Here is a 25476-nt window from a genome sequence, read left to right on the forward strand (position 1 = left end):
ATAAATGGAGCCAGTGTCGCAACCAGGGGCATTGTACACCGGCTCGCCGCTTCCAGGCGGTAATGCTCCGTGCCCCGCCGAAACTAGGCCTGAAAATCCCGGCAGGGCGCTGGAAGCTGGCCGTCTGCCTGGAAGAGCTTATTGCCGCCCCTCCAGGGCGAAAACAGAGGCAACAATAAGCTGAAAATCTAGCCCATTGGCTTAGTTTACTAAAGGACTGAGTTAGCAGCGATCTGTCCATGTGGATGTGAACCTCCTGTTAGAAAAGATGTCCTGAAGCACTTTCAGCCAATTAAGTACTTCTGAAGTGTAGCCACTGTTGTAATGTAGGAAACGTGGCAGCCAATTTGCGCACAGCAAGCTCCCAATAAACAGCAATGTGGTAATGAATAGATAATCTGCTTTTGTTATGTCAGTTGAGGGCTAAATATTGGGCAGTAAAGCAAAGCTGGCCACGAAACCTTGGAGGAGCCATATTACTCACAGTCTGGTGAGGATGAAGGATGGTATTGTTAATTTTAAAATGCCTTGTTTTTTTATTGTTTATCACGTGACCGTTTCAGCCGCACGCGTCATGCCATGGACTGAAAACGGGGCATTGCTATACTGTTCGATTCCACGCTCTTTCTATATTAACATAGCCTAACTCGTCATCACCTAGGAAATGGAAAAGGAAGCGTCTGCTGGAAAAGGAAGAGCGGAGAGCCAGTGGAGAAGGTGCTGCGTCTGATGAAAGTGATGCCGAGTTTGATGAGGGTTTCAAGGTGCCAGGCTTCTTTTGGAGAAAGCTATACAAGTATGTAAAGGCAGGAAAAGGATGGCTCCCACATTTACATATCCCTGGAGGCAATACTTAATATAACTGAAGGGTGGGGGGGGGGGGGGGGGGGTGGTATTCATTTTCCAGAATGGGAAACCCACCTCACATGATGGGATCGTTCTCTACCTCTCGGTAAAAAGCACCAGCAGGTGTAAAAGTAGATGACGCCACCAGGCTGAGCTCTCAGCTAAAATGGGAATGTATTGGGTTATGCAAAACAAATGAATTGTTAAAACTTGCGAGGACTACATGTTTACTCATTGGCAGTAACAGAGCCAGTGTCTTTGAATTTTATTTGAGTCAAATTGGTTTGCATATGTATTTACTTCCTACTGGCCTTGGTCAAGTGGCGAGACAATCTGCTGCATACATTTCAATCTTGGGGAGGGCAGTTTTCAATGCTATCCATTTGTGTGGCTGTGAGAAAGAGCAATGCAAACTTCTGTACTTTCCTCGGTTACTTTATTGACCGCTGAAACAATTAATAACCATTTCTAAGTGGTATAGAAATGGATCATGCTGCATTTAACGAATTAGTTGAAAAATTCAATGCCCACTTTTAAAATCTATTAAGAAATGTATAGTTCGAAGAAATATATATTCATAAAACATTACGGGATTCGTCATTTACTTTGAGATATTGACTAAATAAACTATAAAATACTGCTCTGTAATGTGTTTTGTCAAATTAATTGCGCTTTCAAGCATTTTTTTTATGTAAAGAACTGCCTCGTCTCCCTGTATCAAAATTGCACGATGGGTTAAATATTGCTGTGGTAGGACAGGCTTGCAGCATGTTATTATTTCTGGTTTTCAATTGAATTCGAGATTACACGGCAGTTAACTCATTTATGAATGCTTTCCATTATGTTGTGTAAAAGCAAAATCTGGTCTTACTGCTCCCAGGTATCAACAGACAGGTGTGAGGTGGCTGTGGGAATTGCACTGCCAGCAGGCAGGGGGAATTCTGGGAGACGAAATGGGGCTCGGCAAGACCATCCAGATAATTGCCTTTTTGGCAGGCCTGAGCTACAGCAAGATAAGAACACGCAGCTCGAATTACAGGCAAGTGCCCCTCTGCAGACTGTCAGTCTGTGTAGCTCAATTAATATTTCATCAGTTGTATTGCTGTTGTAGGAGGGACTCGTGAATTTTTAATGACATTTCAATTACAATATTCCTTTAATTCTTTTAGTAGAACCATCAAAGGGAATTTTTACGAGATGCAGGAGCTGAAGGGCAAGGGAAATTAAACATGTAACACATTTAATGAATGGCAAAACATTGAAACTTCACTTTACCGAAGAGAAACATGTGATGCCATGGGTCGATAAGTTGCATAAGGTTACCCTTCACAATAGGGTTTGTTTGCAAACTCACTTATGCCTCAATATCAATAGTTTGTGGAAACAGAATTTTAAATCGCGTATATAAATAGTTAGCTTAGTTTATTAAATCTTGCATTACAATCTCCTTTTGGCAGCACACCATGTCCGCAGCTTTTACACAGTAATGAATATGTTTGGATGCTGTCAGTCACTGCTTAAAAAGACTGCATTATGCAGATGTACTTTACTGCCCCCGCAGACTTGCACCTCTTTGTTTTTCTTCTGCAAGCTGTTGGTTTACGTAAGGACACTACTCAGCTGTGCCCTGGATAATCCCGGGGGTGTTTTGCGGAGCAGCGACCTTTGCCTATATCAGAGCCGAGTGATATGTACATCAACTAAATAAGGCGTGCCTTCATTTAGGAGACAATTTGATTTTTTTTTTTAAAGTTGTTGTGTTGAATTAAGTGAAATATGAACGTATTAAAGTTGATGTCTTGTATTTTCTTTCATCTAAATTTAAGATACGAGGGCTTGGGACCTGTGGTTATTGTCTGCCCAGCCACGGTGATGCACCAGTGGGTGAAAGAATTCCACACGTGGTGGCCGCCATTCAGAGTGGCGGTTCTTCATGAGACAGGTTCCTTCACCAGCAGGAAGGTTGGTATTTTGGGAGGCTGGGACGGTGATATTGTTTCATACAAGGCAACAAAATGCTTTGAGGATGTTCATGAATGTAGGGAAATCATTGCCCAATTTTGATAAGTATATTGCGGTAACTGTTTAGTACAAAATGATAGAAATTGATTCATATTTATGAAATGCATAATCTTATCCTGGCCCCAGACATGCTGATATTAATCAGGTTGTTTATGTATTTACTTCAAGATCAAAATTGTGCAAACCTATTCAGGGATCATTGAAGTCCGGAAACTTTAATATACGTTCGAAGTCAGTCTGCTCATAATAAAGTGATCTATAAGGTGTGTTGTTACTTTTGCACAGCACACACTCATTGCAGTTCTTTGTAAAGTACTTGATCACTAAGAATTTAGTGCTGGTACACTGTATAAATGATGACGATTTTAGAACAGAGTAAACTTGTCAGTCTTGTGGTGAGCACGGGACTGAGTAAATATCGTACTTATCATGTGTTGTGCTACCCACAGCTTTATGATTGTCTTATTGCATAACTCGCCTTTGGATTTGGAGACTAAAAAATATTCAAATACAGCACAAAGGTGTGTCCTTAAAATGTTTCTTGTACATTGAGAGTTAATTTGGTTTATCACAACTTTCATTGTTTTAGTGTCTAATTTTTTTTTAATAGCTGTGTTGGACAGGGAGTGTTAATAAACTCCTGTAGTTTGGTTAAATATGGAAGTCTGTATCTGACAGCTTACAAGTCACTCAGCATGCAATAACTCTGACCCAACAACCTTATCGATGGGTTAGCTCTTTTTTTGTCAGTCAGGGTCCAACTAAAGGTGATGGGATTCTTGAAATGACTTGGAGTAAAAGGGTTAGCAAGGAACATTCTTGGTTGACCTGGTATGTTTATTTGCTGGTGTCCAGTTGGCAGTGGTTTGGGATACAGTATGTTTGACTGATGTATTTCCTATTTGCTGCACAATGTAAAGATATGCTGCATTATCGGAATGTTTAACCATTCATTCGTTCGAGACCAATTAAAATCCATCATTAGCTGCAACATGGTGCAGTTTGGGCTGAGTTAGGAGAGGGTTAAAATGTAGAAGTGTGTATGCTGGATCTCATCTCACGAGTCCTATTGAGTAAAATATTTTGATTTGCCTCTTTCAAAGTCTATTTGTTCTTTTAAAAAGACCTAAACAACCTTTCGAATCACTTTTAAAATCAATCATGTGTTGGCCAGTTTCATTGCTGATGCGACCAGCCGTGAACATTAGTGCTGCACAGCTTACAGAATTGTAGCTGGCGTATAAAATAGCGTGAATTTCTGCAGAGGTAATTACACGCTGTCATTCGGAATCCTGTTTCGTTAACATTAAAAAGGTTTTGTCTTCCTTTATAATGTCATCAGAAGCATTTGCTTGAATTTCCCCTTGCTGTATCCATTATTTTAAATGCACCTCACCGGTATCGTGGAAAATAGTTTTTAAGAAGCCGGCTTTTTAATTGATGTCTTCAAGTATTTGGATCAATCATTCGAAAAAAGGTTTGTAGCGTCCAGTGATCAATTGCACACTCGGTCCGAAAGTTTAAAATGGTGGAAGATCGTTTCTGCAGTACCATCAGAATTAGCTTTTAAATTCCTTGACCTGTTGGGTTGGCGGTCCCATTGTTGCTGCTACGGGTTCTAGGCATGTGACAATCACTCAACGCCTGGAGTAATCGTTGGTAGGAACTGCAATTTCCACGGCAGTTTATTTTTTTTAATGTAATTCCAATCGTAGCTGAACGAAGTAAACTATATGTAGAAACAAAAGCAAAATACTGCCAATGTTGGAAATCTGAAATAAAAACAGCAAATACTAGAAACATTCGGCAAGTCAGGCACCATCTGTGGAGAGAGAAACCGAGTTGACGTATCAGGTCAGTGACCTTTCGTCAAAACTTGTGCTGCAGTAGAGAATTGTTCTTTAGCTAATTTCTGAAATCATTAAAAAAATTGAGCCATACCTTATAAATGTTAAGGACTATTTCCCTTTATTTATTTTTTTCTAGCCCGTTTTCTTCTCTCTGCTCTCCTGAAGGTTTGTTCTTTGCTGAGGTACAGTGACATGGGCACCCGCTGCTCTCTGGTATCCTCTCAAGTAGTCATTCCTCAGCGGTGAGCCTTGGTAACCATGAAGAGCTGGACAATCGACTCCAATCTTGTCCTCGTCAAATGCCAGCATGTGGATTTCCAGTGGGGGTGGTAACTGTGGCCAGTTTGCCCCTCGCTATCCTAGGGTCACTGCAGCTAATTCTAATGCCCCTTTTAAAGTGTCAGCTGTGGCTCAATGGGCAGCACTCTCGCCTCTGAAGTTAGAAGATTGGGGGTTCAAGTCCTGCTCCAGAGACTTGAGCACAAAAATCGAGGTTGACACTCCAGTGCAGTACTGAGGGAGAGCTGCACTGTCAGAGGTGCCGTCTTTTGGATGAGACGTTAAGCTGAGGCCCTGTCTGCTGTCTCAGGTGGACGTAAAAGATCCCATGGCATTATTTTGACGAAGAGCAGGGGAGTTATCCCCGATGTCCCGGCCTACATTTAGTCCTCGATCAACATTTAAAACAGATTATCTGGTCATTATCACATTGCTGTTTGTGGGAGCTTGCTGTGTGAAAATTGGTTGCTGCACTTCTTACATTACAATAGTGACCACTGCAAAAAGTACTTCATTGGGACGGCTGGTGGCTGTGATAGGTGCTGCACAAATGCTCAAAGTCTCCCTGGTAAAGTGCGACATCACACCTGACATCTGGGAGACCCTGGCCACAGACCGCCCGAAGTGGAGAAAGTGCATCCGGGAGGGCTTTGAGCTCTTCGAGTCTCAACGCAAAGAGCGTGAAGAGGCCAAGCGCAGGCAGCGGAAGGAGCGCGCAGCAAACCAGCCCCACCAATCCCTTCCCTCGACGAATGTCAGTCCACCTGTAACAGGGTCTATGGCTCTCGTATCGGACTGTTCAGCCATCAAAGAACTCACTTTGGGAGTGGAAGCAAGTCTTCCTCGATTCTGAGGGACAGCCTATGATGATGAAAAATGCAAGTCTTTTGTTTTCGTAAATCAGCTAATCCAATACAAACGGGGAATCACAGAGCCATCGGGGAGCCCTGGGAATTATAATTCTGTTATAAATGTGCTTTGTCCACATATTAAAAATAACTGTATAAATACTACTTAATGTCACAATTGCTACTGGTTGCAGTAACTTCATCACAAAGTGTTGATTATCACTACTCAAAAATCTAACTTTAAAATACATTTTAAAATGGTTTATCCAGACATGTACTTCTGATCTAACCAGGTTACGAACAGTGGAATATTAAATTAATCTTCCTTGTGAGATAGACCGTTATTTATTTTACACCATCATTTTCTGACCATATATAATTATTATTTCTGTGTAATATACGTTCATCATATTTCCTGGTAATTACCTCTTAATTTGGGAAATTTAATCAAGTAATTATTATGACTTACTGTCAGCAACTGTCAAGATTTTTTTTGGCAACAGAAAACTAGGATCTCCCTTAAGAATTTCACAAGATTTTGTTTAAATGGATATATGGGAGGAGCTGTGAGGCTGTAATTGTATCTCAGAGAATGGTTTTAAAAATCCAGAGCAAGAAAGGGCCATTTAGCCTGTCGAGCCCACTTCATCCAGAGTTCCTGTGATTGATATTCTATCATGGTCTTTTCTCTCACACCACTTATTCATCCCATACTTCACGAAACATTCATTTCCTTCCCGACCACCCTTGAAAAATAAAATCAAGTAGTGTTGTCTATAACCCTCGATCTCGCTTCTCAGATATTGATCCAGCTCCTTTCTTTAAAAAAAGACTTGCATTTATATAGCACCTTTCATGACCTTGGGACGTTCCAAAGCACTTTACAGCCAATGAAGTGCTTTGGTAGTGCAGTCACTGTTGTGATGTGGGAAACGCAGCAGCCAGTTTGCACACAGCAAGCTCCCACAAACAGCAACGTGATAATGGACAGATATTGATTGAGGGATAACTATTGGCCAGCACACGGGATAATTCCCCTGCTCTTTTTGGAAACCATGCCGTGGGATCTTTTATATCCACCTGAGATAGCAGACGGGGCCTCGGTTTAATATCTCATGCGATAAACAGCAGCTTCCAACAGTGCAACATTACCTCAGTACAGGTGGTGCGTCCGAAATCCGAAACCTTGGGACCGAGGCCGTTACGGATTCCGGGTATTTCCGGATTTTGGAACGTCTTTCTGACATCACGAATCCGGAAACGCCCAAGCCGAGGTTCGGGTATTTTCGGATTTCGGAGCACCTTTCCGGTGTGCAAGAGTGGGGGTGCTGTGATCGGCGTGCTTTGCAGTTTTGGTGCACCCATGTTCTGGCCGAGGGAAGACGCCCTGCGTTGCGGACCCAGGAGCAGCGGTGCCTGCAGGTGTGAAGACCTGCAAGAAGAGATGGGTCGGAGTTTTTTGATTCTTGAGTGTTCTGTGAGTTTTTGGGAATTTCCCTGGGCTCGATTCGCGGCGATAATCAGTTTGGCAAGGTGTCCAGATTCCGGAATGTGTTCCGGATTCTGCGTGACCCCGCCAAGGATCGGCCCGGATTCCGGAACATTCCGAATTTCGGAACTCCGGATTTCGGACGCTCAATCTGTACTGCACTGGAGTGTCAGCTTAGATTTTTGTGCTCGCACTCTGGAGTGGGACTTGAACCCGCAACTTTCTGACACTGAGGCGAGAGTGCTACCAACTAGGCCACGTCTGATAACTGGTGATGAAAGATGGCAATTGAGCCCAAATCAACTACCTTCTCTGGGAGTTTCACTATCCTGTGTGGAGAGGGATAGGTTTTTTCTGATCTATTACCATGCTGCAAGCCGGTAAATTTTGTATTTCTGACATGTGGTTCAGTGCTGATTGTTCAAGATAAGTTTACTTTAACTTCATCCATATCTTATATTTTGCAAACTTACATCACATCTTCCCTCCGTCTTTTGCCCTGTGAAAATAAGTTCAGTCATTTGAACCTTTCTTCATACCTTAGTCCCCTAAGGCCTTTAATTGTCCTGGTCACTACTTTCCAAATCCTTATCAATACTTATATAGTCAGATGATGATTTAATACGTCATCTGAACGCATTGATCAGATTATTGCCTTGTAATCCATCACAGTTATCCATTATTTTGCATTTAAGTACTATTTGACCCAGCAGAAAAGCAGCAAAATCTTCACCTGTTTTAAAAAAAAAACTGTATGAACATTTCATTATTTGGAAGTGTTTCTACTTTCAAGTTGATCCCAACAGTGGCTACATGTAGAAACCCGCTATGATTCGTTGGACACCTGCAATTCAAACAGCTTTTAGTAGCATGAGTTTAGCTGAAGAAATCCGAGTTCTGTAAATAATGATTCTTTGAAAGCAGTTGCTTCTGCCCATGAAATGTTCACAATATTTTGCTGATCTAGCGCCATCCATGTATATGTGTATCTGTGGATCAGCTCATCATGTGCCAATGAGATTGATTTTAATGATAAATAACTAGAAGGAGGTAATGTGCTGAGAATAGTGCACTAATCATATCTTTCTAAGTAATCCTGGAAATAAATCTCTTTGTATATTTTCCATTGGAAAAACACTGTCTTTAGCTTTAGAGGGTTTAGTAGTGCAGAAAACGGAACAAAAGGATTGTTTTATTTACTGCGTACATTATTGAGGTTTGACAAAGACTAGTCTCTATTTTATTTTCACATGGAGCTTCCTCACTCATTTTTTTTCCTTGTCAGCACAAGACATTGTTTATTTAAAATTTTGCTTGAAGGAAGTTTAAATTAATTACAGGTTCAGCAATTCATGACTGTGAACCTCCTATGCTCTGTTTGCTGTGAATGGCCTTCATGTGCCTGCGTTTAAGTCCTGTTTTGCTGGTACCTGACAGTGTGATTTATGGCTGTTGTTTTCTAACAGTCCACTGTTTGCCCTCTAGGAGGGATTGGTCTCCAGAGCATCAATAATAACAGCAGCACTTTCACAAAATGTCTTTTAATGATAGCAGAACTGTGTTCATCGCGTTAGGCTAATTGCAGACGTCCCTTATTAATTGCAAAAACTGGGAGAGGTTACATATTTTACAAGCACTTAATTTGAAATCGCGGGAGATGATTTGAGTCTTACATCTGCTGATGGAGGTCTTGGTACACAAACAGTGAGAATTACATGTATATATCTTATTCTATTGCAATTGCAACACTATGTATTTTGATCCCTGCAGGAGAGGCTCATTCGAGAAATTGCAGCATGTGATGGTATTCTGATCACCTCTTATTCCTACATCCGGATTATGCAGGAGTCTATTGCACACTACAACTGGCATTATGTAATTCTAGATGAAGGGCACAAAATCCGAAACCCAAGTGCTGCGATTACTGTTGCATGTAAACAGGTATCCTAGACATGTTTTTTCCTTCTTTTCATTTGATGTTGGGGTATGGGCAGCACGGGTGAGACCAGATTTGTTGCTCATCCCCAAGTGATTGGCTAAGCCACTTCAGAGCCCATTAAGAATTGACCACATCATGTTGATTACAGTGACTGGTTGATCAAACGAGGTAGACTTCGGCTGGTTCTTATACAGAGAGGACTCCCAAATGCCAGTTCTGTGTCTAAACATGTATGCCTCCTATTGGCCAGCTACTCCATTGGCTGTAAAACGCTTTGAGACATCCATTAGTCGTGAAAGGCGCTAGATAAATTCAAGTCTATTTCTTTTACCAAATGATTTTGAAATAAGCTTGGAGCTAGATGCTTGCCTGACCTCTTGGTTGTGTGAGGAGGAATAAGAATAAAATCTTCAGTCGATATTAAACCACCAACAACTTGGATTTATACAGCACTTTTTTAATGCAGAAAGCATCCGAAGGTGCATTGCAAAGACTTAAAATAAATAAAAGAATTGGATGCTGAACCGTGGGAGAATTACGAGACTTGATTGAAAGCTTAGTCAAAAAGACGGGTTTTAAGGAAGTTTTTAAATGTGGAGTGAGTGCAGAGGTAGTTTAGAGAGGAAATTCCAGCGAGTTGGGCTGAGGCAGCCTGTTGCCACCAATGATTGGGTGAAGGGAGATGGGGATACACAGAACATGAGATTCGGGGGACTGAAGGGTGCAGCAGGGGATATAAAGCTAGAAGAGGTTGCGCAGTGATTTGAATGTGAGGACAAAGATTTTGTCTTTGGGGTGCCAGTATAGGTCATTGTTGCTGGCCATTGGTGTCTGACAGGAGGCAGGCAATTGAGCTTTGGACAAGTTGAGAGTTATGGAGGATGAAGTGACGTTGAGGAAGTCAAGTCTGGAGGTGATCAACATGTAAATAAGGGCTTCATTGGTGGTGGTGAGATGAGGGCAGACGCAGGCGATGTTAATGAAGGCGAAAGCCAGCGCTCCTGGTGATCAATACGATGGGGTTTAAAGCTCCGCTTTGGTTGTACACATGACCTGATTCATTACATTTGCAATTCAAAGGGGGCTGTAGTGTGCACTGATATAGTTATTGAAAATAAATCCTTTCCTGTACTTTAGATATATTTAATTTACAAAATTATGTTTGTTCAAGTTATTATTGCTGGCTATACTTAATCTATCTGAGCAACATGCAATATTTTCTATTTAAAACAGAGTTTAAACTACTATTAGCAATGGAAATCTTTACATATAACACTCCTCTTGGATGTATTCAAAAACTTTCATTCATCTATATTGCACAGCTGAGTTTTACACCTATTTTCTAAGTTTAGATACGATTAAAGAATTACCTAGGGATCAATTTGCATTTTTTTTAAAACTGATCCCATGCATTTGCCCACTTTTCAATACAATGCACACTAACGTGTAGCAATTTATAGAATATGTAAAGCACTCCTAATAATTTTTATCTTTTCATCCACACATTGAAGGTTTCAAGAATATAATTATCATGTAACGGTTGATAGTAGTTAAGGACATAGGAATTTTTGGGGATAGGAAAATGGCATTTGGCCAAATGAGCCTGCTCTCTTTGGGTCCTGATTCCCAGGGATTTTAGCTTTTTATCACTGCTGCTGACACCCACCAATTTCAAGGAGAGCAATTAAAGGAACCAGCCACAGACGTAACAAAGAAAGAAAGACTTGCATTAATATAGCACCTTTCACGACCACTGGCTGTCTCAAAGCGCTTTACAGCCAATGAAGTACTTTTGAAGTGTGGTCACTTGTAATGAAGGAAATACGCACAGCAAGCTCCCACAAATGGCAATGTGATAATGACCAGATAATCTGTTTTAGTGATATTGATTGAGGAATATATATTGGGCAGGACACCGGGGATAACTCCCCTGCTCTTCTTTGACGTCGTGCCATGGGATCTTTTGCGTCCACCTGAGAGAGCAGATGGGGCCTCGGTTCATCGTCTCATCCAAAAGACGGCACCTCCTGACAGTGCAGCACTCCCTCAGTGCTGCACTAGTGTGTCAGCCTAGATTATTGTGCTCAAGTCTTCTGGAGTGGAACTTGTTCCAACCAGTAGTGCCTTGACTTTTCATGAGACCTAATTACCCACATAAAGAAATATTTATAAAAAAGACAAATTAAATTGATGGGAAAGAAAAGCTAATCACAACTTTTCACAGTTTAATATTTAAACAGTGGTGAGATCCCCTCTTTAATTCATTGTCTGCAAATGGGTAAATCTTATTACATACCATTATTTGAACTATTCCTCCTGATACCGCTCTTAAAAGTATCTTTGTGAACTTAATTTTGGCATTGCTTTATTGAATCATAATAGCTTTTAATGTAGATAAATATTTAAAGAGATTTATTTGACGTGAGTTTCACGATGATCTTGCACTCAGTGCTGTTAATGCATACTACTTATCTAAGCGTAGCAAAAATTAAAATGTACAGTCACGGTATCTTTCTACTGCAGTGCTATAAATTTTATTATTTGATGGAGAGCTTGAAGCAGCAGTACAAAGCAAACCAACAACGACAGGTTTCTTTGGGGGGGGAAATCACCTGCAATAGCCAAGTGTCGGGTAGTCACGTCTCTTTAGGAACTGGCTTTAACTATAGGATTACACTTAACATAAGAAATAGGAACAGGAGCCTGCTCTACGATTCATTGGGCCGAATGCCTCCGACCCGAAAAAAAATCTACAAAAATACCTGGTGGTCCCGGAGGAACGTAGGAGTCTGGTCGGGGGCCTTCATTCGCTGCGCAGTGCACAGGAACATGTCTTTGAGGGACATAAAGCATATGCTGGAATCACGTGGGCCTGGACCACCAATCACTAGTATTCTCATTGATGATAATGGGAGCTCTGTTTGTACGAGGTCCCATGACTATCAATGAGAAACCCCCTCAAAAAAGAAACCCAGCACGATAAATTAAAAAAAACTCTCATTTAAAATTAATTGAAATGGAATGTAATTAAATGTTTTAGATAAACAAAATTGACATTTTTTTTTAATGTGTTTTAATAGGGTTAAAAATAAATTTACCTTAATGGACAGGGTTTTTAATATAAAAATGAATGATTAAATTTAATGTTTTAAAACTCTTTAAACAGTAAGAGTTTGAAGGACATTCGCTGGGCAAATAGCCCAATCTCTCCTGTGTGGATGTCCTTCCTGCGGAGATGCGTAGGATCTGTCTAAAGAAATGTTGACCGATCGGAAAGGCCGGTTCTCGGCACATGTGCATCACGCCCCAAGAACCGGCTTTTGCGAGACCTCGCCGGGTCCGTCCGCACTTCGTGCGCACCCGGAGAGGCCGCAATTTACGGCCCAAAAAGATCGTGGCTGAGCTTTTACAGCAATTCAACTTTCCTGTCTGATCTCCATATCCCTTGATTCCCTTTGTGCCCAGGAATCTATCGATCTCGGTCTTAAATGTACTAAACGACTGAGCATCCACAGCTCTCTGGGTTAGAGAATTCCACAATTCAGCTCATAGAACAACTCGCACCTGATCGGGTACAGATACATTGTCCATTATTGAGACCCTAACAAAAGTTTATAGGTTGGATTCCAGTACATTAAAACTGTCCCATGTATAACCCTTACACACAGAATCATTGAATTTCAGTGTTCGGGGGAGCAGTATGTGTATTTTTGTTGTTGTTTAGATGGTTTTCTGAGTGTTATTGTAGGATATGGATACTCATTCCCGTTTCTTTTACGTCTTCTAGGCTTGAGGGCATTTTGGAGAGACATGGTTATTTCATAAATTTATTTATTTTTCATTCTGTTTGCAGTTCCGCACTCCACATCGCATTATCCTGTCTGGCTCACCGATGCAGAATAACCTAAAGGAACTTTGGTCCTTATTTGACTTTGTTTTTCCTGGAAAGCTTGGAACGTTGCAAGTCTTTATGGAACAGTTTTCTGTCCCAATCACAATGGGAGGCTATCAAAACGCCTCCCCTGTTCAGGTACGAGGAGAGAAAATAGTGCTTCCTATACAATATAATGAATAAAAAGAGTAAGATCAGGGTTCATGTTTTGGGTATTCCGGATGCTGGACAACCTGCTGTGTATTTCCAAACTTTTCTGTTTCAGATTTCCAACATCCAGACGTTTAATCTTTACTATATTAATGGAAAGAAAGCACGTTATTAACACACACATACCTTTTGGGTGCTGCACAGGAGAGTACAACTGGAAAAATATACACAAAGCAAAAATTGGGCTTGACAAAGAATGGGGGAAAGATAGAAATAGAGATGGAAATACTACTATTAAATGTAAATGTAAACCTTTAGCGTCCCACGACACTATTAGTGGTTAAATGTCTGCTAAAGAGTCTCCTGAAAAGCTGACAATACCTATTTTCTTTCCATTACAGTAGATATTTAAATGCTGACGGCTGTTGTTCAGAATGTGCAGCTTTATTTTTAACCTTGTCAGTATTTTAGTGATTGATGTTGTATCTTTGTTTTGGTATGGTGTATTAGTTTTTGTTTGAGTAATAGAGGTATTGTTTAGGTTAATGCTCTTGAGTTAATTGAGTAGGTGTCTGAATCATGTGTACTAATACCTGCCTTTTTGTATGACTGATCCATTACTTTGCCATATGTTCCTTAAACTAAAAACAACCTTCTGTTTGTGTGCTGATCGTTTCTCTTCCTTAAGCCTACTTTGGTAGCGTCAAGTGGGCACTAATCTTTCTGTGCTATGTAGCATCTTGCAGGCCTCCTGCAGGTTTCCTTTTGATCTTTAGACCACTCAGATTAGTGATAAATGGCATTTGGGCTGATATAGGATTAGACACAAAGATAACATACCCTGATGAAAGGGCCTTTTCCCTGAGGGTAAGACTTGCACAGCTAATAAAACTTCCATTTCGTGTCCTCCTGAGAGCTCTGAACTATATTCCATTGTTGAGTCCAAACCATTATACGTAGGACCAACCATTAGTATAACGGAGCACTGGTACCATTAAGAATTAAACATAAAAGCCACACTTGCCACTAGAAGTCGCAGTATTGTTTGAAGATTATTGTAGTTAATAGTAATATTGCAGTATTAATTAGCTGACCTGCATTATTTTTCAATTTAATTTGGACAAATAAACACACACAAGGCAGCATTGACGCAATGCTATTGTGCCTTATAAAATGTCTTCATAATGTGTTAAAATGAATTTACTGTATATATTGTGTCTAAGGACCCTATTTAAGTGGTGATTTAGGTTTTCTTAAAGCACAATGTGCTTTAACTACTCTTTGTAAATGTGTCCCTGCTGATTTATTATTATTGGTACCTGCATGTGTATCCTTCTAAAAGTTATTCTAAAATGTTCGCAGGTGCAAACCGCCTATAAGTGTGCTTGTGTTTTACGGGACACCATAAATCCATATTTGCTGCGAAGAATAAAAGCAGACGTCAAAATGAATCTGGCATTACCAGACAAGAGTGAACAGGTGCGTAAAATAATGGGAATTTTATAGCTTCAAGTAAATTTCTGCCTGGCCCTCGCTCATTCAGTTATCCAAGTATTGTCATAATGTAGCTTAATGAGGGCACTACATTCCTACCCTATCGCGAAAGAAAAGGTGTTTTGTCCGGAAATGGAAATTTCCTGCCCTTAGCAGGGGGTGCTGGCCAATTATTGTGCCAATCATTGCATTGGTTCAGATTGTTTGACAGCACAGTTTGGGGAATGTGCCTAGGATCTTGTTGATTTGTTAAAACTCACTGCCACACTCTATGTACAATTGCCTACTGAGTTATTGAGGTTTGTGCATTGCAGAATGAAAAAGTTGATTCTTTCTGCATCACTTTCGCGGGATATAGTAGTAAGGGCTGCACTATCTTAATTGTAAAGTTAAAAGCTAATCCAATTTAAGAGAGATGTTGATCACAATGGGACAAGAGTCCCAGGTGATGGCTAGTTTGCTTTAAAAAAACGATGAACACTACATTAGGAGGAATGACCTCCAGAACTTCACCAGTCCTCTCTCGGAGCTTGGTGTGACAGTAGTTGCATTAAATATTGAAATACTATCATGAGGCCAGCAGGGGAAATGAATGCAAAATAACAAAGATTTCAGTCCTCCAAAAATAAGAGCACTTCACATCTGCGAACACAGATGCCGATTATGTTTTTAAAATTGTGCCCTGTGAATTTTTAATTGCCTTTTTCTTGTAATTGAGTATAATTATCAATCTAGTTACTAGTTCAATATCAAACGCACTGCAAGCACGCATAAACTAAGATTAGTGCAGTTTAATATTTTATTTTGAAAGAGTTGGCAATAATGTATCCCAGCAAAGGTGTTAGTTGCGTAGAGCAACTAATGAATAGTTTAAAAACAGAAGCTAAAGACAGAACTAATCAGAAAGTGGAATATTCATCAATAATGCACAGCATTTCATTCATTAATGCTGTTGCGTTATACCGTAGATGTAACATTCATCATCACTTTATAAGAAGATATAAATATTTCCTGACGTGTGCTGCGCAGTCCTGTTATGTTACTGGACCAGTAATCCAGAGGCCTGGACTGATAATCCAGAGAACACGAGTTCAAATACAACCATGGAAGTTTCCCAATTTAAATTCAGTTTTAAAAATAATTCTAAGAAGCTGGCATCAGTCAAAGTGACCACAAAACTGTTGGCTTGTCATAAAACCCCACCGGTTCATTTCATGTCCATTATGGAAGGACCTGCCAAAGTGCTGGACTCTTAACTCTCCTCTGAAGTGACCTAGCAAGCCACTTAGTTGTATCACCACCTTCTCGGGGCAATTAGGGATGGGCAACAAATACTGGCCTCACCAGTGATGCCCACATCCCGAGAATTATTTTTTAAATTGTCATCCATCATTGGAAATGAATAATCTTGAATTGTACTTGGATAATACTAGTACTGGCTTCCTGTATGCTTATAGTAATTTGTTAAAGGATTTAAGCATATATTGATTAGGAAGAATTGGGGTGGAGGGGGTCCAATTATATAACTGGCGTTAGCAGGAATTTTACCTTGAGATTGGTAATGTTTTTTGAAACCATCATAAGAATGCACTGCATTGAAGATCCCAAAATCTCTGTGCAGGTTGCTTTTTATTTGATGGCAGTACAGCACTTTTTTTCTCTCTTTTCTCCCCCCCCCCCCCCCCCACTTCCTCTAGAGACAAAGGAAGGCTGCACCTTTTAGTCACTTTTGCTATCCGGTAAGCCCTAGCCCTGGGAGAGGGCTTGAGGCAGAACTTAAACATTAATATTTTAAAGAATGAATGGGAGGACATCTGTTCTGCTCCATATTGCTAACTGCAGTTGGCCGCAAGAGTTGCAACTCCACCAGCTTTGCTTTGTGTTTGTAAAGCTTCGTGGGTAATATTCTGTGGTCCCGCAAGACTCTTGGCAGGTGCGTGGGTTGTAAACTGAGTCAACAAGTCCAAGCTTGTCTTGGTTTCAGAAGATACTTTGCCATGTGATTAAAAGGATTGCTCTTACTACTTCTGCAGTGGATCCACAGCGTTATTTTATGGGTCTACAAGTTAATATCCTATTGATCGGCCAATGGATTGACTTTTAGATCATCTGCTTGCTGATGCAGCTGATTCCTGTGATGTGCCTTGTGCTATCTTGATCCTTACATCATGGAGAATGGTGCAGTTGGAGAGTATTCCAGACTGCCCAACTGAGCCAAGAAAAATGTCCTTGGGATTTGACTAATATTCCCCCTTATATGCGCGGCCCATTCACGTTTTTTGTGCATCCGCAAAACTTATACCTTGAAAAAGCCGGTCCTGGGCTATGCGGGACCCAGTTGCAGAGCTTTATAGAGAATGTTTATACAGGGTGCTGAGCACCTCGAGTCCCGTCGCTGAGAGCATGCAGAAAGCAAGTGCAGGCAGCGTAAGGAGCATGCGGCAAACCAGTCCCACCCACCCTTTCCTTCAACCACTATCTGTCCCACCTGTGACAGAGACTGTAATTCCCGTATTGAACTGTACAGTCACCCAAGAACTCATTTTTAGAGTGGAAGCAAGTCTTCCCCTCCTTTGAGGGACTGCCTATGATGATGAGAGAATGTTATTTTGGACCAATGTTCCCTCTAAAATTTTTTGGGGGGGGGGGGGTTACACGGCCCCTTTAAGGGGCTGCGTGGTCCATTCAAATTTCCGCACGTGCGATTTTTCAATTGTAAAGCCAGCAAGAGGCCTGCGCGGGACCTCCAGGCAGCCGTGCAGCTTAATCAGAACATTGGTTTGGACCCCCACCCCCACCCCTCCCCATTCCTGTCCTTTCCTGGTCTAATGTCAGAACCTATTTCGGGAGCTTAGCATACACCTGTCTACTAGTGTGGTGACTGTATTGTGGATTTAAGGGAGGCTTGATAATCCAGTGGAAATATTAGGGAGCTCGTGACTTTGTCCCGTTGCTTGCTTTTGGGTTTGCTTTCTGCTGTTTGAATGGTTAGTTCTTCATCGAATAGGATACGTTCACTCATCTCAATGTTCTGGATCTTATTTTAAGATTTCAGTCACCACACCTTAATTGAGTTTATCCTGCATACCCATTGTGTGGTTATTCACTTTTTTTAAATGTCCATGCGATGTGGGCATTGCAGGCAAGGCCAGCATTTATTGCCCATCCCTAATTCCCTTGAGAAGGTGGTGGTGATGAGCCACCGCCTTGAACCGCTGTTCTTTGAAAAGGTTTAGTACAACGGAGTGGCTCGCTGGACAATTTCAGAGGGCAGTTAAGAGTCAACCACATTGCTGTGGGTCTGGATTCACATATAGGCCAGACCGGGTAAGGACGGTAGATTTTCTTCCCTAAAGGGCATTAGTGAATCAGATGGGTTTTTACCACAATCTAGTAGTTTCATGGTCACCATTAGTTATTTATTTCAGATTTGTTTAATTAACTGAATTTAAATTCCCCAGCTGCCGTGATCGGATTTGAACTCATACCTCTGGGTTATTAGTCCAGTAACATAACCACTATGCTACCGTTCCCTCCATTAAATAGAACATAAGCAATTTATTCATACATAATCAGAAAAATGGAAAAATGTGAAGCTATTGAAACAAAAAAGCCATTTCCAGTATGCATTTCCTTGAGTAAGTCCTGTCTCGGGAAGATAAATCGTTTAAGAGTGGGAGAGACCTTGAGCAAAACAGAAATAGAAATATCTATCGCAAACCTAACGCAAAATTCATACCTTGTCTTACTGCATTTAGTTACATATTGATCTGAATTCATTCTATTTGTGAATCTTGTTGGTTTAACATGGTCAATGAGGCATTCTAATTGTTGGAATGTGATCTGAACGGTTTGTCGTTAAGTTGTCGTTTGATCAGGGCAGCACTGGTTGAATTGAAAGACACTGGTCATACAGATTACTTTTTTTATTGAGCATTGAGCTCTCACTGCTGCACTTAGTTCTGAATTTGTGTTACTCATCTTTTGAATATTCTTGAATCAATGAATTTGCTGCTAATATTAGTGTTCTATTAAGTTTTGGATTGAACAACGTTTTTCCAGACTACATTTTACACCATGCAAGTGTGGCATTTTATTGGTTGCGTGAAGAAATTAAAGTTGCGTGCTAACAGATAATCGGTGCATGTCACAGAGATTTTTGTACTAAAACATTAACCCCAAATTACAGGGTTGTGATACTGGACACTGTACGCAAAACTGACTCTGAAACCTTTTTTGTAGGTGCTGTTTTGTCGCTTAACAGAAGAACAACGTGAAGTCTACCAAACCTTTATAGATTCGAAGGAAGTTTATCAGATTCTCAACCGAGAAATGCAGGTCTGGTATTGCTGCTGCTATACATTCAACATGGGAACTTGATCCTACTTTGTGGGGTCGGGGGGGAGGGGGGTGCACAGCGCTGCAAGAGTAGTGAACTGCCCTCTTTTGTCTACTGACGAAGTAATGACAGGCTCTTCTTTAACTTTAATATGAATCCCTGAGTGCTTACAGAGGGTAACAAATGGAGCTTCGAGTGTTTGATAAATAATTAAGGGATTCCATTCAGTGCTGTGACGTCAAAGCTGCTTATTATCAGTAATGGACACATGTGTAGTCCAAACACACTCGCTCCGTCCAATGTTGTGTACAGAGGTCTCTTGCGCAGATGTTCTTGTGTTCTTGCGTAGAAACATTAATGTTTAGATAGTGGAGCAAACAATCCAGATGCTGATTAGTCTCTCTCTTTTCCCCTTCATCCCCCCCCCCCCCCCCCCCCCCCCACCCAAACATAGGTATTCTCTGGCCTGATAGCTCTCCGGAAGATCTGTAATCACCCCGACCTCTTCTCGGGCGGCCCCAAGATCCTGAAGGGGGTGCCCGATGAGCAGCTGACTGAAGAAGAGCACTTTGGGTTTTGGAAGCGATCTGGAAAGATGATTGTAGTCGATGCTTTGCTCAAGCTGTGGTACAAACAAGGACACAGAGTGTTGCTTTTTTCTCAATCACGACAGGTCAGCATGTTAAACCGAGATCCTAGGATATGTAGTGCAGAACAAATTCACTTCCCTTACTGTTTTGATTCTATTTTAAAATCCAATCCCTCTGTCTTTGTTTCACATTACTTACAGTTGGAGTTGATCCTTTCTCCTCCACCTTTTGGTACGGTGTTTGTGTATCAACTGTACCTTTTATAGATTCTTTAACACAATGCTTAGTTGTATTTCGAATTTTAGCCAAACACCTTGCACATATAGAAGTGCGAGTTGACAGAATGCCAGGTAATATTGCTTAAAACGAGTTTTGGTACATTTTCAACTGGGATTTAACTGATCAATATTCAGATTCTTGTCATTTCATTTGGGTTTAAAATGAAAGCCGACTTAAGAATTTAAAAAAAATCTTGTACATGTACCGTATTGCTGTCATTACAATATACTGTCAGATCTGTATCCCTGTTGCAAATAATGGATTTGGATTCTGCTCTCGCTTGCTCTCTCTCTCTCTCTCTTCGTTTTTAGCTTTACTTCCATAAAGATATACTTCCATGAACCAGATAAACACACATTGTTTTTTTTCCTTCTATACACTAGATGCTGGACATCCTGGAGGTGTTTGTACGAAATCTAGGCTATACTTATTTCAAAATGGACGGAACAACTACAATAGCTTCGAGACAGCCACTCATTGCTCGATATAATGAGGTGGAAACTTTAGAAAAACGTTACACATGCTTGTTTCTATGCTGCATGAATGTTTTTTGTTCTTGCTGCTTGTTAGGGCATCTAGCTTTTGCATTTGCTTTTTTGATGAAAAATTGTGCCTTTTTTGATTGAAAGACAATTTTAAAAACAAAAATCTGTTTTCACATTTTAGAATTCCTCTATATTTGTCTTCCTCCTTACCACTAGAGTTGGTGGCTTGGGAGTTAACTTGACGGGAGCAAACCGAGTTATTATATACGACCCTGACTGGAACCCAAGTACTGACATACAGGTGGGCCCTTTTCACTTTGTGTCAAAGCAAACGACACTGAATCGTTGCTGGGCTTTCATCTCTCATCTGTAGCCCACATAATGTCACAAACATGCACGTGCATTTAGGGCAGTTATTAAGCAATTATGTGTTCACAAGTGCAAGCTTGAGTGTGTTACATTGAGAACAATAACTAAAATCTGCAGGTCTGTGCATTTTATTACCTCATGTCCTCTGGTGGTGTTGCTGTTTTCAATTGTTCCACCCTCTTGCTAGTGTGCTGGTTGGGACAGAGAATGTGATGGATTTCATGCCTGGGAAAGAGCAGTACATATTGAAATGATCTAAGTTGCTTTGAAATGTCTGACCCAATGCTGACACTAAACAGCTCACTTAGCGCTGCCGTTAAGAGTATTCTGGAATAAAATGTTGCCTACAAGTTTGGCTAATTCACATTTGCTTGGGTGTATGCAGTTTGGTTGTTCAGCTGTCAGCAATTAGAGTGAGCATAAAGCTTTTAGAAAACTTAATTAAAAACTGCTGGAATTCGAGCAATATGACTGCTTTGTGCAGGTGGGGCTATAACAATTTTTTTACTGAGCTCTAATGTGACTGTAAACCTTTGCCCTACTTGTAGAATGCTTCCCTGCAATAAAAGCTCATCATTTCAGCAATAAAAATGTAGAACTTGGAACTAGAACTGTTTAAAGAAATGAATTGTGTGTGCACTCTTCCACGCTTGCCATTTGATTGTGAAGTGCTTCGCTGGATGATAATTTCTAAACGCTTGTTCTGTTAGGCCCGAGAGCGTGCCTGGAGGATAGGCCAAAAGAAACAAGTTACAGTCTACAGGTTACTGACAGCCGGATCGATTGAAGAAAAGATCTACCACAGGTCTGTCCGCAGCTGGGAATATCTGTTTGTGACTTGTCCTGTCACGTTAAACTTTGTAAATTGTCAGTTGATTTTGTCGAAATTGCAAATTGCCCCAGAATCCATTTTGTTTTATTTTTAATGGCTTAGCCAGCAAAGACATTTTAATTTCACACTGGCTGACCACTAAGACATTGACTCAATTCCCCGCCCCCTCCCCCCAGAGTACTCTTTGGTTATAAGTACAATTATATTTTTCTTCATTCATCCATGTAGAGATCTAAAAGACAAACACAAATGCAAGGAAACAAGATTGCGCTGGAAATGCTCAGCAAGTAAATCCCTTCCCGAAAGAGAGGGATAGATTAATATTTCAGCTGGGGCTCTTAAAAACGACCATAAAAGATGAGGGATGTTACAGCTGGGGATGGGAACTCTATGCCTTTCAGGCACTCTCTGTTGGTGTCAAGCAGTCTCAGGTTAACGATTTGCCTCAGAAGAGCAACACCTATTATGACGGTATGACAGTTTTTCATGGACCATATTGTCTATCCTAATGCCTTTCTGAGTGACATTGACAATTAGTGCTGAAATTAGGCATGGGTTTGTGCTGTGGGCCCATGCTCACTAGCAACTAAATTAAGTCCGGTTTAACACATTTAACTTATGACCCTTAAAAACAGCAGGAAGAGGAAATTTTCATCCATTAATCTCGGCTTTATTTGAACCCAGGTCCCAGACGTGAAAAGCCAATGTCTTTTCCCCACTGCACCTGCCAATCCCCTTTCTCCAGAAGTTCTGATTGAGGATCCCACTTGAAACATTAGCCTGTCTTTCTCTTTCAGATGCCAGCTGTACTTTTCCAGTATTTCCGCAACAGTCCTTCATTATTTGCACTCTACAGTTGCTACCCTTCATGTAAAATATACCAAAATTAAAGCTGGGGGCAGATGAGCTCAGTTTATGAAATTAATGAACAATAAACCATTGAGTGACATTGGACCATATAAAGCAATAGTGCTATTACCGATGGTTTGTTGTCACATAACCCACCACTAACCAGTTTGTCTTCTTTTCACCACACTTCTTAGTAGAACTGGTAGTTCTCACACTAAATAATGGGAGAAATGAACACCTGCTGGGACTCCTCCCCCCTTACAATATGATTTAAAACATAATGTTTATAAAAGAGACCATGCTAAATTGCTACCTTTTATGAGCACCATAGGAAATTGAAACTTCCTGCGTGTAATTATTTAGTAATATTCTACGTATTTAAACATTCTTGTCTGAGAGTTATATTAGCATTGGGCGATGAAACAATTTTAAAATGCAATAAATTCACACTAGTGTAAGGTTCATGATGAGTTGTGGAAAGGTTATATGACCACATTTAAAATATATGTTAGTTTGTTCTATTGCAATATAGTTCCTGAGAAAACTGCAGTATAACTAAAGAGGCATGTGATTTGAATTTTCCTTTTTTATTACTAAATTAATTAGAGGGAGTTGTAAATCTTTTTATATGTGGTTTATTTAAATGAATTATATAATTCTCACTTCATTACAGGCAAATCTTCAAGCAGTTCCTGACTAATCGAGTACTGAAGGACCCAAAGCAGAGACGGTTTTTCAAATCTAATGATCTTAGCGAGCTTTTCACATTAAGCAGCCCAGATGGGTCTCAGGGAACAGAAACAAGTGCAATTTTTGCAGGTATTATCCAATTTAAAGCTAACAAATAGAATAAAATGCTTTGTGAAATAGAATACCAGGATTGTAATTCTCATTACTTGCTGTCCCTCATCTTGCTTCTTAAGGGAAGAATGTGCTTGGTGAATCTCCATGCAGAGTTAAAGAAAGAAAGAGACATTTCTATAGAGGCTTTCACAACCTCAGGATATCCCAAAGCACTTTATAGCCAATTAAATACTTTTGAAGTGTAATCACTCTTGCAAGGTAGAAAGTGTAGCAGCCGATTTGTGCACTGCAATACCTCACAAACAACAATGTCATAATGACCAGATAATCTGTTTTTAGGTGTTGATTGAGGGATAAATATTGGTCAGGATATCGGATGGAACTTCCCTGCTCTTCTCCAAATAGTGCCATGGGATCTTTTACTTCCACCTGAGAGGGCAGACGAAGCTTCGGTTTAATGTGTTATCTGAAAGACGGCATCTCCGACAGTGCAGCATTCCCTCAGCAAGGCACTTGAGTGTCGGCCTAGATTTTGTGCTCAACTTTCTGGAGTGGGACTTGAACCCATAACCACCTGACTTAGAGACGAGAGTGCTACCCACTGAGGGTTGGCGTGGATAGTGTTGAGTTGTTGACTCTCAAGTTGTGGCTTGTTCATTTGCTCTACGAGCGAATGGGTGATGGGCCAAAGCGGTGTGTTTGATGGAAGGGATTGGGGGGGGAAACTGAAGTGAGCCAAACAATAGGTAAGGAAACGGGGTGACCCCAGCAGCAGGTTTCGGATGGCAGGATTGTTGGCAGGATTATCGTAGGTTTTCTCGGAAAGAAAGAATTTGTATTTACATTGTGCGTTTCATGGTCTCCAGATGTCCCAGATCATTTTACAGCCAATGAATTACTTTGAAAGTGTAGTCACATAGGCTTGTAACTGTGCATATCTCAAATAATGCAATTATTTTATTTAGCATGCTCTTCATTAACAGCCAGTGTATATGTTTGTTCTCGCTTAGGCACGGGGTCAGACGTTCATATGCCAACCACACACAGAAAGAAAACTGGGAGCATCCCTGCTTCTCCATGGAAGAGAAATATCTCGCCATCAGACAAAGACTCCACCAAGCGTTTCAAGTTGCCACATGATTTGCCCTTCCGGTGCAATTCGGAGAAACGTCAGTCAGGACGACTCTCTCTTAGCTCACAAAATGAAGGGAAAGAGGACAGTGTTACTCAGGTAAAAGTAGAAATGAAAGATACTGAACATCCAACTCGTTTGGAAACAGAATATCAGGGTTTGAATATTAACTCGGGCAGTGGTCAGTCCACCGATTCTGTGCGTGAGAAAGCTATCAATTCTAATAATACAGAATGTAACACCTCGCTGCACTCTACATCCATCAATAAAGCTGGACTCTCTGATCATGACCACAAACTAGGACACACTGTACCGGAGGAGGACAGAAAACACTCTGCACTGCATTCAGATACATTGCAAAATACAACTGGCACTGTCTTGGTTGAAACCGGCAAGAGTCCTGGACTCCATCATAAGCACCAGTCTAAAATGAAACATCAGGTAACCAAGGGTGAGCAGGACATGGCTCTTTCAGTCGACAGACATAAAGATAAGCACAAGCACAGAAAACACAAGCGTCAAAAAGATGCCTATTTTGAAGGTGAGCGCATTCCGCACTTGGTAAAGAGGCAGAAAAGGAAGGACCACGAGGAAGAACAGAAGAAGGAAACCCGTAGGCAGAGTGACGATTATGTGTTGGAAAAGCTCTTCAAAAAGTCTGGTAATGCTGGTCTTTTAATTATCGTGTATGTGTTTACATCGTTATTTACATTTATGTTGTAGATCATTTTTGGTATTTTAATAAAAAATAAAATGTCTGACTAAGATTTCCATTGCATGATAGCATTGAATCAAATGTTGCAAATGTAGCTCGGGTATGCTCGTTGTTAGATATGTAATTATGCTCCTTAGACCTGTGGTTAGATTTCATAAAATATAATTGAGCAGGAGAGAAAATAATTAGTGTACTAGTATGAATCTGACGCTGGATGATTTGTATTGTAACATAGTGCACCTTTTATTTTTTTCCATCTTTATTTTTATCTTA

At 40.7% G+C, this 25476-nt stretch overlaps 1 protein-coding gene across 3 annotated transcripts in view; it reads left to right on the forward strand.

The window, feature by feature from the left end:
* ercc6 (excision repair cross-complementation group 6) overlaps positions 1-25476 on the forward strand; it is a 57726-nt gene that overhangs the window by 25593 nt on the left and 6657 nt on the right. For 2 of the 3 annotated variants that reach the window (XM_070865745.1, XM_070865744.1), the window contains 13 exons: positions 662-796; positions 1727-1885; positions 2673-2808; positions 9105-9275; positions 13127-13303; positions 14678-14794; positions 19052-19147; positions 19603-19821; positions 20401-20511; positions 20684-20803; positions 21582-21676; positions 23226-23371; positions 24367-25149. In XM_070865745.1, the coding sequence (XP_070721846.1) occupies positions 662-796; positions 1727-1885; positions 2673-2808; positions 9105-9275; positions 13127-13303; positions 14678-14794; positions 19052-19147; positions 19603-19821; positions 20401-20511; positions 20684-20803; positions 21582-21676; positions 23226-23371; positions 24367-25149 (2465 nt within the window). The remainder of the gene's footprint in view (positions 1-661; positions 797-1726; positions 1886-2672; positions 2809-9104; positions 9276-13126; positions 13304-14677; positions 14795-19051; positions 19148-19602; positions 19822-20400; positions 20512-20683; positions 20804-21581; positions 21677-23225; positions 23372-24366; positions 25150-25476) is intronic. The other variant, XM_070865746.1, reaches the window with a different exon arrangement.

Source organism: Pristiophorus japonicus, chromosome 22 (genome assembly GCF_044704955.1).
Source record: "Pristiophorus japonicus isolate sPriJap1 chromosome 22, sPriJap1.hap1, whole genome shotgun sequence".
Classification (NCBI taxonomy): domain Eukaryota; kingdom Metazoa; phylum Chordata; class Chondrichthyes; family Pristiophoridae; genus Pristiophorus; species Pristiophorus japonicus.